The 14,051-nt window shown below is 42.1% G+C and overlaps 2 protein-coding genes across 3 annotated transcripts in view; one reads left to right on the plus strand and one right to left on the minus strand.

Annotated features, from left to right (window-relative positions):
* lyar (Ly1 antibody reactive homolog (mouse)) overlaps window positions 1-1,036 on the minus strand; it is a 32,869-nt gene extending 31,833 nt beyond the window's left edge. The window contains exon 1 of the mRNA XM_085961767.1: window positions 943-1,036. The gene's annotated coding sequence lies outside the window, so the exon portion shown is untranslated. The remainder of the gene's footprint in view (window positions 1-942) is intronic.
* Window positions 1,037-1,116: 80 nt separating this feature from the next.
* The window catches only part of zbtb49 (zinc finger and BTB domain containing 49), a 46,627-nt gene continuing 33,692 nt past the window's right edge, over window positions 1,117-14,051 (plus strand). The window contains exons 1-4 of one of the 2 annotated variants that reach the window (XM_085961756.1): window positions 1,117-1,203; window positions 1,319-1,573; window positions 10,239-10,408; window positions 12,068-13,256. In XM_085961756.1, the coding sequence (XP_085817882.1) occupies window positions 10,251-10,408; window positions 12,068-13,256 (1,347 nt within the window). In that variant the 5' untranslated portion in view covers window positions 1,117-1,203; window positions 1,319-1,573; window positions 10,239-10,250. The remainder of the gene's footprint in view (window positions 1,204-1,318; window positions 1,574-10,238; window positions 10,409-12,067; window positions 13,257-14,051) is intronic. The other variant, XM_085961747.1, reaches the window with a different exon arrangement.

Here is a 14,051-nt window from a genome sequence, read left to right on the forward strand (position 1 = left end):
GCTGTTGCTAAGCAACAGTGTTTGTTGTCAAATACGGAGATAAGAATCTCCGTATCTCTCAACATTAACTCTGGAGAGTACGGCAGTTTTCAGGCAACGGCAGCAGCTCGGTCCCGGGGGTGCCGGATAGCACAAAGTTTCCTGTACTATACATCATCATATTGCCCGAGTCAGAAGGTTGTGAGTTCATGTCCCACTCCTGAAACTTGAGCACACAATCCAGGTTGACACTCCAGTGCAGTGCTGAGTGCTGCACTGTTGGAGGTGCGGTCTTTCAGAGGAGACGTTAAACCGAGGCATCGTCTACCCTCAGGTGGACCTAAAAGATCCCACGGCACTATTCAAAGAGGAGATGGGGCATTCTTCCTGGTGTCCTGGTGAACATTTATTTTTCTGTGCACATATTGGCTGCCACGTTTCCTACATTACAACAGTGACTACACTTCAAAAATACATCATTAGCTGTAAAGCACTTTGGGACGTCCTAAGGTTGTGAAAGGCGCGACAGAAATTCAAGTCTGTCTTTCATTAGAAATTACTGTTAAATAAAAGCATTAATTTAGAGGAGACTGAGACCCCCCCCCAAAGTCAATTTTTGTCGGACATTCTGGAAACATCCACGGTCTGAACCTATCACAAGTAAGTTTCTCTTTAAACCAAACATGTGGGGTGAGGCGAACGGAAGAAAAGCACAGAATAAAATTTAACAAAAAACCGGAGGAAACAGTCTAGAAAAATCAAGCCTTCAGGTAGGTGATTCAACCAAATGCGAAAAATGATCTACGATGACTAAAACATTTTGCTTAATTTAGACCAAAGCAACAGGAAAACAGATAACTACTATAATCAATAGTACAGAAATAGGCGACTTTCTTAAACCGAATGATTTACAGGTTATCGTACAACTCTACTCAGAGCTCCAGCAGATTAATGCACACTTACAATATTTAAACTTATTTCCTCAGAGCCACGAGCCGCTGTTCCGCCTCTGAAATACTGCCGTTCCAACAAGCCCGAGCACATTGCAGGCGCGGTACCGGAAAAGGCACAAGGCTCTGTTCCTTCCCCTTTCTCCTCCTCCCCGGGCTGAGGTTCCGGGCCTGTTGGAGCTCACTGGAAAGGAGGAAATAGAGATGCTGCAGAGCTACCCAGACAGAGAGGCAGGACGAGCGAAGAGAGGAAGCGGGATTCGAAAGCCATCAGGTAAAGAGCCAGTCTCATGGAGCTTGCCCGGGGCTTCTTGCAATTGTTGGTGCGACCGCTGCAGACCAGCAGCGTCCCCGCCCAGTCTTACCTGCCTTATGTTTCTCTTTCAAAGGTTGAGGAGGCAGCGCCTTTTGGTATGACCTAGTACCAAGAAAAGCGTCCTGAGGCGCCACAAGACCGGTTGGTTCGATTGCTGCCTCCTTTCCCCCTCGGTTTTCGTGCTTCGGGCTCTTCATTGCGGCTCTACAGCGCCCGACTTAGGCCTCGAGTCCCGTTCAGTAACTGTTGTCCTGGAAACCGAGTCAGGGGAAGCCTCCGCTCGGGCTTGGCAGGGAAACCAGAGCGAAAGGATGGACTATGATTGAGGGTGAGAATCTACTGCAGATTGAAAACCCCTTCAGAAGGAAAGCGGAATTTAAAATTTAATATAATTATATTTAAAACGTAATTTTAAAGATGAATGATGGTTTGGTTTCTACCTTGATGCTTATTTAAAATTGTTTTAGTCTTCGCTATTTTCATTCATTTCGTGGAATTTATCCTAATTTTAAAGTCTTTCGCGTATATGTAATCAGTCAGAATTTGTAGTCTTTGCTGTTGGATGTGACTAAGAGAGTGATGTCTTAAGGGATTTATTTTTCATTGTACCAAAGTACCAAACAAGCTGCTGGTAAGATAAGTGACTAATTACTATCTGTCGCATGGTTCAGTACATTGATGCATGTCTACATCACAGTGCCTTGTACCGAGTTAGTTTATATGTCATTTCTTACTAACAAGCCTGGATCTGTTCCACCTGTCACCGCTAATAATAACTGCAAGTAAACATTATTTTAATCCAGTTATTCAGCAAGGTAAGGAATGTCCTAAAAACAGAAAATACTGGAAACACTCAACAGGTCAGACAGCATCTGTGGAGAGAGGAACAGAGTTAATGTTTCTGATCAATGACCTTTCCTGAAACGTTAACTCTGTTTCTCTCTCTACAGATGCTGCCTGACCTGCTGAGTATTTCCAGCATTTTCTGTTTATATTTCAGATTCCCAGCATCTGCAGTATTATGCTTTTGTTCAGGCTAATGGGCTGGTACTGGGTGGGTAGAACAACTTCAAACACCCCCCCCCCACCATCCTCCATGAAGGAGAATACCATTAATAAATATTGGGTAGCCTAGCAGTTAAAATGTTTTAAACAATTTCAGTTGGTGAAGCAATTGATGTAGCTCAATTCTCAATGGCTGCAGAACGCTTCAATTGAACCAGTTGGCACTGTGTGGTTGTACTCCATAGTTACCAGGGCAAGTGCCAGAAACCAGAACATGGACAGGCAGTTTGACAGACCTTCCCTGGTGCTTTGTGCTCCTTGAACCTGTGCACAGTGGATTTTTTTTGTTCTCACCTGCCCTAGGAGAAGACCTACTCTGACCTGCATGCTGGGTGACCAAGGGTAAACTGTGTGGGCGAAGTGCAAGCAAGGATTGAGATCCAGCAGTTCTTTCAGATGGTAGGATAAGGAATGTCAGTTTTGATGTGGGCATCAAGCATTCACAGGCCAGATACAGCATGAGACCATTGCTAAGTAAAACTCTAATCTGACTCAACAGTGTGCCTTAACTGCCTACTTCAAAAGTGCATCCCTTGCTGCACCAGTATGTCTTTTCTGTTAACCCATAAGGAGACACTGGGTTGCCCCTGTGTCATCAACCCAAAAAAATCTAACAAAAGTGCCCCTTTTTAGAGGGGAACAACTAATGAAACCCAAATCATAAAAAGACAAAGGAAACTTATCAAATTAAATAATAATATTCCCTGTATCCATTACACACTCCAGTCCCTGTGGTACCCACTGGTCATGGAAGGTTTCAAGCATACTGGTGAACACCACATGCTCCTTCTCCAGGACCATCCGGGCGCAGACAAAGCCGCAGAAGCGAGGCAGGCAGCCAGAGCGACCACCTCCACGGGTCGCACCTGAACCAGTATGACATTCCCATTTCCCACACCAGCTTTCATTGTAAACTCAGTGGGAACCAATGAGATTTCTAAAGTTCATTTTACTCAGCGTCTTAGCAGTAGGGAGAAGCTTTTAGCCTTACCCACCGTGGATGGATTTCAAGATCTGATATCAGGTGAATAGAACTAACTGTATCATCCAGTTTATCTTATTTCACATGCTTATTATTTTGAAAATAATGTGATTTTTTTATGGTTGTAATTTTTAATTTTGGAGCCTTCATGAATGTGGCATTCCCTACAGTTCTCCGTATAAATCATTAATGTAGTCAGGGGAAAAGCATTGCTGCTTTTCCCCTGACAAAGTTCTCAAATCAAATAAAGATGGAATATACTCTTGCAATTAGAAAGAATGCTATTTCCATTACATTTAGTTTAATTCTAGCACTACCATAATAAAATAATGTATAACATGAACAATACTCTCTTTTTATAATGTTCAGTTGGAAATCTTAATAAACATCTAGCACTATATTTAAATGATGAATAACTTAGAAGGTACTTTCTTAACAATGATGAGTTTAGAATTATGTTAATAAATGTCAGAGTTTGAGATGAACATTTTCCAGCAGATAGTGTTCAAGCAAGCTCTAAATAAATTTTCTCTGCCTCCTTTACCCGCAACCTCAGTGTTCCACTTGTTCCCGAGCTGAGATACAAACCCCATGTCCAATGCAGCAGCATGGCTGCCTACTTCCACCTCAGAAATATCACTCATCTTCATCCCTACTTTATACACACTCCCACTGAAAACCTTCATTCACATCTTTACGATCTTGGCATTTTCAACACTTTCCTCATCAGCTTCCTGAGCTCCACCCTCCATAAACTCCAACTCATCCAGAACTTTACCGCCTGCATCCCATCATGCATAAAGTCCCATTTGTCGATCGCCCAAGTCCTTATCAACCTCTATTGGCTCTCTGTCCCTCAGCACGTTGACTTCAAAACCCTCATCTACCAAATCCTTTCTCCAGCCCTGAATGCGTGCTCATACCCTCTGCTTTTCCAACTCTGGTCTGCTATGCATTCCACGCCTCCCTCTGTTCTACTATTGATGGCAGACTTCAAACATGCCCCCACACTCTGGAACTCTTTTTTTTCCTAAACCCTTCCAGCTTGTGACATTTCTCCCCTTCTTCAAAATTCTCCTTTCAACCAACTCCTTCAGTTATGCCTTTGACCATCTCCTGTAGCGCCCTTCCTAATCCTGTCCACCATTCAACCTTGGAGTGCTGCTTTTTGCACCTTCCCCTCCCTGAGACACCTCACTGCTGTTTATCATCTTGTTTTACAGAAAGCTGACTTTTAAAAGTTTAGTTTCCCTCCAAAACTGCAGGAGCTTGCAGAAATGTTTGGGTAAAACTTCATCTTTGCTATTTTTAATGAAAAGTATAAAATGGGGAACATTGCTTTATTTGTTTAATTTTCATTAAAATTAAACAGCAGGGGAAAGTATTAATTTTGAACCATAGAACAAATTACAGTGGTGTTAAGTCAAATCTTTTCCACATTGTAGCAATAACTTATGGAATAGTTGCAGACTTCAATGTCTTTGGTGTTCCAAGTGCTATTCTGCTTATTGTGTGGTGTCTGCTTTCCTGTTGACTGACCATAAGTCTATGTGTATTAGCATCAATATCACAAGAATGTGAAGGAACTGCAGAGATTGTGAATTGCTGATTTGGAAAATGTAAAATTAACCAAAAAGTGACTGAGTAGCCAAAGGGGAAATGACAAGGTAAGTACATAACAACAGAAGAAATAGGAGCAGGAATAGGCCACTTGGCCCCTCGAGCTTGCTCCGCCATTCAATAAGATCACGGCTGATCTTGGGCTCAAAGCCACTTCCCCGCCCGCTCCCCATAACCCTTCACTCCCATATCTTGCAAAAATCTGTCTATCTCCACCTTAAATGTATTTAATGACCCAGCCTCCACAACTCTCTGGGGCAGAGAATTCCACAGATTTATGACCCTCAGAGAAGAAATTCCTCCTCATCTCAGTTCTAAAAGGGCGACCCTTTATTCTAAAACTGTGCCCCCACGTTCTAGGTTACCCCACGAGGGGAAACATCCTCTCTGCATCTACCTTGTCATGCCCCCTCAGTATCTTACATGTTTCAATAAGATCACCTCTCATTCTTCTAAAGTCCAATGAGTAAAGGCCCAGCCTGCTCAACCTTTCCTCATAAGTCAGCCCCCTCATCTCTGGAATTAACCTAGTGAATTGTCTCTGAACTGCCTCCAATGCAGTTTTTCTTTTCCTAGTTATCAGAAGTTGATCAATGGTTTTGTACTTTTGCAACTGATTCTCTTTGTAATCTATATTTAGTATTCAAAATGCACATAAAATTAAATGAGTTACATGACCGAACAACTCTGCATACTTTGAAAGGTCAAAAATACTTTCCAGCCGGAAATCCTCAAACTACATACTAATGACCCTGAATTTGCGGTCGGAGGCTTCCTGCAGGGAATGCCTCCGATCTGCAAATAAAATGCCCACATACCTGGGGCCTCGTGTGCCACACAAAAGATTATTGCTTAAGATAAAAAATCACGGGATTGGGGGTAATGTTCTGGCATGGCTAGAGGATTGGCTATCTAACAGAAGGCAGAGAGTTGGGATAAATGGTTCATTCTCAGACTGGCAATCAGTAACTAGTGGTGTTCCGCAGGGGTCAGTGCTGGGTCCCCAACTCTTTACAATCTATATTAACGATTTGGAGGAGGGGACCGAGTGTAACATATCAAAGTTTGCAGATGATACTAAGATGGGGGGGAAAGTAGTGAGTGAGGAGGACATAAAAAAACCTGCAAGGGGACATAGACAGGCTAAGTAAGTGGGCAGAGATTTGGCAGATGGAATACAATACTGGAAAGTGTGAGGTTATGCACTTTGGCAGGAAAAATCGTAGAGCAAGTTGTTATCTTAATGGCAAGAAACTGGAAAGTACTGAAGTACAAAGGGATCTGGGGGTCCTGGTGCACGGAACTCAAAAGGTTAGTATGCAGGTGCAGCAAGTGATTAAGAAGGCCAATGGAATGTTGGCTTTCATTGCTAGGGGGATAGAATATAAAAATAGGGAGGTATTGCTTCAGTTGTACAAGGTATTGGTGAGACCGCACCTGGAATACTGCATACAGTTTTGGTGTCTATACTTAAGAAAAGACATACTTGCTCTCGAGTCAGTACAAAGAAGGTTCACTCGGTTAATCCCGGGGATGAGGGGATGGACATATGAGGAGAGGTTGAGTAGATTGGGACTCTACTCATTGGAGTTCAGAAGAATGAGAGGCGATCTTATTGAAACATATAAGATTGTGAAGGGGTTGGATCGGGTGGATGCGGGGAGGATGTTCCCGATGATGGGTGAAACTAGAACTAGGGGGCATAGTCTTAGAATAAGGGGCTGCTCTTTCAAAACTGAGATGAGGAGGAACTACTTCACTCAGAGGGTGGTAGGTCCATGGAATATGCTGCCCCAAAAAGCTGTAGAAGCTACATCATTACATAAATTTAAAACAGAAATAGACAGTTTCCTAGAAGTAAAGGGAATTAAGGATTACGGGGAGCGGGCAGGAATTTGGACATGAGTCTAGGTTCGGATCGGACATGGCCCTGTGGGTAGCGGAGCGGGCTCAGGGGCCGTGTAGCCTGATCCTGCTCCTATTTCGTGTGTCTAATTCTGTTAGATTCAGGAGATGGTTCTGTGATAGTAGATTGGCGGTTAGGATCAGATCAGCCATGATCTTATTGAATGGCGGAGCAGGCTCGAGGGGCCGATTGGCCTCCTCCTGCTCCTATTTCTTATGTTCTTATGATTACTGAAAAGGATGGGGTTACAGATACTCTGGAATGGAGGGAAAGGATATTGATCCATGCCCACTATGTATGGCCAGTTTTACTGAACAGTTTTGGAAGGTTTTGTACTACATAGGATTACATAAGATATACAGCACAACAACAGGCCATTGGGCCCAACCAGTCCATGCCGGCATTTATGCTCCACATTGTTGAAAACCCTTTGGTGGAGCGATGACCTGGGTGTCAATGTTGCCAAAGTGGATGTATAGCAAGGTAGTAGAGAATGGTTTCCTAAAGGTGGAGGTTGGAAACATAGTGGAAAATGGAAGAAAGCAAGTTTAAAACGAGTGTGACTACCTGCCAATGTTCTTGGAGCTTGAAGTGTATGACCAGTGGAAGAATGAGGTTGATATGTGGTTACTGCTCTACCAAAGAGAAAACAAGACATGCTGGTGTTGTTGCTTCTGGAATGAAGTAAAATCAGAAGTAAGGTATTTTCTGAATTGGATGCAACTCAGTTGAATAATGATGATGGTCTTGACTTTCTAATGGAATTTGTGGATAAAATTTACAAGAAAGATGACCTGTTAAGTGCCTGTGAGGCCTGGTCAGAATTCGATAGATTTTGGAAAATGGACAGTTATTCCATGGAGGAGTATATCATGGATTTTAACAAATGGAACAAAATGTTGCCAGACTCGAAGGACAGGTGCTTCATTATAAAACAGCAACAGAAAACTCCGAAAAAATAGAGGATGAACTAAAAGCAGAAAAGAGGAGGCCCTTTGGTCTGCCTGCGCCCCTTCCCGGAGGTCGGAGCTGAGGGTGGGGATATGTGAGCTATGGGGGCGGTTTGTGGTGGATGGACGGTATGTGGCCACCAGATGGAGACAAAGTCCCCCTCTCACTCCAATTCAGGTGAAGGCCACACCCACCTCCAACACACCTGAGGCAAATCTACCCATTAGCTCAAGAGTACAAAAGGCAAACTAGTGCGTCCCTTCAGGGCCAGTACCTAGGGAGAAAGCCAAGACATTGTTGAAAACCAGCTTGCAGCTGCCACAGAGAGGTCTACTATTGAACCCGAGTGGAATATTGTTTAGTTCTGAGAGTCTGATATGATCCCTGGACCGGCTAAGAAAGATCCAGTGGTAAAGTAACCCTGGCTTATTGTTTTTGAAAAAAATTGATTTAAGGACTGCTTTCCTTACCACCCGGGGCGGGTGATGGTTTTTGTTCGTCATTTTTCTTGTTGAACGTCATGTGTGTTTTGGATTTTGCCAGACGTGAACCTTTTTTCCCTGTTTTCTAAAAATAAAACACAGCTAACTGCTGTTTTTAATTTACCGATCTTGTGACTGTGCTCATCCCCCCCCCCCCCCCCCCCCCCTTGCATCAACACACCCTTCGGTCTAGGTGGTGGTTGATTACACCCTCTATTCCCTTCTCCCTCATATGCTTGTCCAGCCTCCCCTTAAATACATCTATACTATTCGCTTCAACCACTCCCTGTGGTAGCGAGTTCCACATTCCCACCACTCTTTGCGTAAAGAAGTTACTTCTGAATTCTTTATTGGATTTCTTGTTCATTAGTATATTATGAGGTACCTTATCGAAGGCCTTTTGAAAATCTAGATAAATTACGTCTACTGCATTACCCTTGTCTACTCTCTGTTACCTCTTCAAAAAATTCAATAAGTTTGGTCAAGCAAGATTTTCCCTTTTGAAATTCATGCTGACTATTCATTATTATACGTTTTGTTTCTAGATGTTTCTACTCTTGTGAAAAAATTATGATTATGGATGGTTCTTTAACTGAAGAGATGTTGGGTATGGTGTAGAGATAGTTGTTTAAAATGTTGTTGACGGTTGGAAGAAACATATTTAGAAAAGTAAACCAGGCAATAAATCATTGAACCAAAAGTGATTGCTCCCTCTTTTTAAATAGATCTGTGGTTAATTTAGTTTTAACCCAAAGAAAGAAAGACTTGCATTTATATAGCGCCTTTCACGACCACTGGACATCTCAAAGCGCTTTACAGCCAATGAAGTACTTCTGAAGTGTAGTCACTGTTGTAATGTGGGAAACGTGGCAGCCATTTTGCACACTGCAAGCTCCCACAAACAGCAATGTGAAAATGACCAGATAATCTGTTTTTTTGTTATGTTGGTTGAGGGATAAATATTGGCCAGGACACCAGAGATAACTCCCCTGCTCTTCTTTGAAATAGTGCCCTGGGATCTTTTACGTCCACCTGAGAGAGCAGACAGGACCTCGGTTTAATGTCTCATCCGAAAGACTGCACCTCTGATAGTGCAGCACTCCCTCAGTACTGCACTGGAGTGTCAGCCTAGCTTTATGTGCCCAAGTCCCTGGAGTGAGACTTGAACCCACAACCTTCTGACTCCGAGGCAAGGGTGCTACCCACTGAGCCATGGATGACACTTAAATGCCTGCTAAGATGGAAGAAATGAAAGTAGGATGCTATTCTAAAGTAAAACAGTTGACTTAAGCTACCAGGTTGCACTGCAGTAAAACATAGTAATTTTCTTATCGAAGATAAATTAACTTGCATCGGCCCATACTGGGCTAAATTTCATTTTAGAAAGATTGGAGCTGACAGTATTTTCTTCATGTTCACCCACCCGCTTCCCTCTTTTCATCCTCTTCATCTCCCTTTAGTGATAGTGCACGATTATGGTACACTTACGATGATGGCAGTCTCAATGGGCCCTTTTTAAAGCTAAAACCATTCCATTAGTGGGGAGGAAATTATATCTTTGAACTTTCACCTTTTACTACAGCAACTTACATTTGTGTAGTGCATTTAATGTAATAAAACGTCCCAGCCACTGTTTCCTACCCACTGCACAGGTGAAAGTGTAACATAAACAAACCGCTGTAAACTAATGTTAATTGTAACAGTGCAAAACTGTGTAGACATGTAAGGTAGGTTTATCTTGTGAACCACGCACACACAATTATATTTTAACTAATGTAAGTTGTACAAATAATATTAGCTGACCATTTTCTTTGTAACTTGTGGAAAAAAAGTTGCAAATGCTCTTGGGTTAATTGTGAATGGCTTTCTGCCTGAGCGGAGTTTGATTCATCCCGCTTTACAAATAAAACCACATCCCCTCCAGTTGGTTGGTTTTGTATCTTTTAATGAGTCTCATGTTAAGTAGGAGTTTTTTTTTCTGTCCTAGGGTAGCTAAAGAATGGCAGCTGAATCCCTAGGAAGCCACAGCTGTCATCTTTTACAACAGCTTCATGAACAGCGAATCCAAGGCTTTCTATGTGACTGCATGCTGGTTGTAAAGGGTGTCTGCTTTAAGGCCCATAAGAATGTGCTGGCTGCATTCAGCCAGTATTTTAGGTGGGTATGAACTGTTTGTAATATTTATTTTAAAGTTCTGCACTGGAATTATACTCGTTATAAAAATAAAACAGATGGCTTTTAGATCAGCCAGTCTTTGCTTAAAGCACACAACAGACAAATGGAAGTGTTCACGTGTATATAATAAATTAAAAGTCTTACATGTAGCAAACACTTCAAGTATCACACTTGCTCCCTATAAAAAAAATTCCCCATCACACACTTCCAGCTGACCATGAGCAACGCAATGGGAGATTTGTTAGTTTCTATAAATAGATTGTGAAAAAATCCATTGGCCCAGATATTCCGATCGCAGGGCAATCTGGAAAAATCTGCACCCTTACCTGAGGACTCCCGGGACGCGCACAATTCCGATGCTGGGCCTCTCCAAACTCCAAGTGCGCAGGGCCCATGTATCCCAGAGGCGCAGGTAGTTCGCAGCGTCCCTGGGATCACGTGGGCCATGGGGAGCCAATCACAGAAGGGAATCTCCCTTCATACACTTGACAAGAAGACCTGTCCAATATATGAATGGAGATCACCCCCAAAACATAGTAAAACTTTAAATAATTTTTAAAAAATCACATTTTTAGAATGACTTAAGTACAATAAATTAACTATTTTAAACAAAACTTTTAAGTTTTTGGGAAAAATAAATTAAAGTTTTTTTATGGGGCTAAAAATAAACTTACCTTTTTTAAAGTATTTTTAAATGATAAATCAGTGAAAATTTTTGTTTTTGTTTTACTTTTTTCAACTTTTACCCTGGTAAAAGCAGGCCTTACGCCTGCTTTTACCAGGCGCAAGAATTGTAAGGGTTTTCTGCGGGCGGAGGGTCTCCAAAAAGCGGAACTATCCGCCCGCAGAGGCCCTTCTCCCGGCAGCCGGAGGATCTGTCAAGAGCTTTCTTGACAGATCGGAAATGTCGGTTTCCAGCGCATACACACCCGTAGGGATCGGAATATCCGTCCCATTGTTTTAATGCACATGGGATGTTTCAAAATTTTCTACTTAACTTTTGTTTCATTATAATTCACGTTACAATGTGTCAGAATTCACCTAACTTGGACTGGATTTACAGCTATCTCTAAAGTTACTTTAGATGTCTTTCTATTTGGTGGGTTTTTTTTGTTGCAAGTTATATTTAATGCACCATAAAATTTTCATATTGACTTTTTTTAACACATTTTCTGTGTTTGAATAATCTAGAAATTGTTAGTTATATTTTGCATGTATCTTTTTTGTGCTCTTTAAATTCAAAATTAATTATGGATCTTGGATGATTGTGATCCATCAGCCAGTAACACCAGTGGCAAATCTCTCAAGACATCTAGGCAAGAGTTTTTGCTTGCCATGTGGTTCTTCAGCCAGCTGGAGTTATTAGCTGAAGGACCACATTTCTTCCTGAATGCTTTTCCTTGGGTGCCTTTAGTGCACCTTTGAATTGCTGTGCAGCATAGTATTTATAGAGTGAACTGAAAGCATCAAATTTCACTTTCACTATCGCAGCAAATGCTGTGACAATTTAAGATCTAATTCTTTTCAAGTAAATGTCTTTAGAGCTTCATTGTTTTTTAATAAAGGCATTTAAGTAGTAAACTGCTGCCAATGATGCTTTTTAGCTTGAAATAATTTTGTGCTATATCTATTCCGTTTCAGGACCTTATTTCAGAATTCTTCAGGTCAGAGTCGTGACGTCTTCCATTTGGACATTAAAAATGTTGGTGGCATTGGCCAGATTCTGGATTTTATGTATACTTCACACCTTGATCTTAGCCATGAAAATGTCCAGGCAGTGTTAGACATTGCTCAGTGCTTGCAGGTACCAAATGTGCTCAGTATGTGTTATACTTTCCTAAAGGCTTCAACAAATGTCATCGGTGGTACCGCCAACTTGTCAGCCACTGGCGCCATTTCATTGCATGGGGCCCTGACAACCGATACAGAGGACATGTTAGAGAATAGCAATGGTGCTGAGATAAACCGTGACTGCTCATTTGGGATACAGAGTCATATTCATAAAGCACAGGAGCTGGGCCTTTTATTTAGACCGCTCCCAGATATTTCCCAAACTGAAATATCAGCCACTTTGCAGAACCAAACACCTGGACTTCCGGACAAGAATTCTTCAGATTATCCACTGAGGCCAAATTCTCAACAGCCTTCTAAATTGTACAACTGTTATGGTAAAGAAATGTTCAAACAAAATCTGTCTCCTTTTTTCAATAATAATCAAGGGGAACAAAGAAGAGCAGACCTCGATGATGGTTTAAGTGCAGCAGTAGCCACTAAGGATGTATCTTCCCTTGAGCATTCCGAATGCAACACTGCTAGTCAGGAGCCCTCCTTGTCAGGCATGGCTATTCATACAGAAGAAAGGTGGTCCTTTGGTCAGGGTACAGGGAACATCGAATCTCAACCCATTAGGCAATTGCCTCATGTGAAAAAGACAATCCCTCTGAAGAAGTATGATTATTTGAGGTCCCAGAAGCTGCTTGAGCCACCTTCTGTGCTACCTAAAGTGAATGAAGCAACCGAAACAGAGAAAATGAATGAACTTTGTTCAAGCAAGATGCCCAAGGAGAATCTGAGTCAAGGCAATGGTACTGGGGAAAAAGATCAGGAACAAATGAAACTAGCTGAGCCGCCTTTGCGAGCGAGTGATCTAGCACAAGGTGACTGTGCAGCTACTGGAGATTCAGAGGACGTTCTTGACCAGTCTTTAACTAACTCAAACTCTCAGTCCCAACTTTGTCAGTCACAGAAGCAATATTGTTGTGAACTGTGTGGGAAAACCTTTAAGCACCCAAGCAATCTAGAACTACACAGACGTTCTCATACAGGTATAGTAAGTGTTCGAAACACGTAATTTTAAATTTTATTTCCGTTTTGAAAATCTATAATTACAGTGCATCATGGTAGGCTTTGTGTTGTATACATGGGAGGAGAGGTAGTCAATCATTCACAGCTGAAGAGCCAGAAAAAGAAATTACATCCGATAAAGCCTCACTGCTGTCTGCTCTGTAGAGGTTAGGAAATTTATGTTCAAGAGTGCTGTCGTTGACTGCGAAAACTGCTTGTCCACAGTTGACACTCCAATCAAGATAATAATCCTAGCCTGTAGCGTAGTTTTTGAGTCGGGCAGCTCCAGAGCAGCCCTCAGGCTGGTTTGAAGTCTTGTCCCTGCTGTTTACAATGGAGCTGTTCTAGGATGTTTCCCATAATTAACATCATCAGAATAACCTACCGTTGGAGAGACCCATGCTATCAGGAAAATTGATGCTTTCATTTAAAACATTTACATAGCACTGCCTGGCTCTGGGTCTTCCTCTCGCATTGCACAGAAATTAGTTTTCCCTTCCATGTTCCCCTAGGTTCAGTTCTGCACTTTGACAATTATTTGAATTGAGTTAATCAAAATTTCCGTGTGAATTAATATTAGTTGAATATTATGGAAGTACAACTTTCCTCCGCAGCGCTCAAAACAAATTTATTCTGTACTGTTTGTCTGACTCACCAGTTTGCTTGGTCCCCAGTGCACCCTGCCACTCCCTGCTCAATGATCCTCACTGTACACTGTTTTCCACTTCCTGCCACTCCTTTCTCTATGCCGCTTGTTCACGCTCCCTTCTGAGCGTGCAAA

This window comes from Somniosus microcephalus, chromosome 2 (genome assembly GCF_052327205.1).
Source record: "Somniosus microcephalus isolate GS21.2 chromosome 2, FLI_Smic_1.0, whole genome shotgun sequence".
Lineage (NCBI taxonomy): Eukaryota > Metazoa > Chordata > Chondrichthyes > Squaliformes > Somniosidae > Somniosus > Somniosus microcephalus.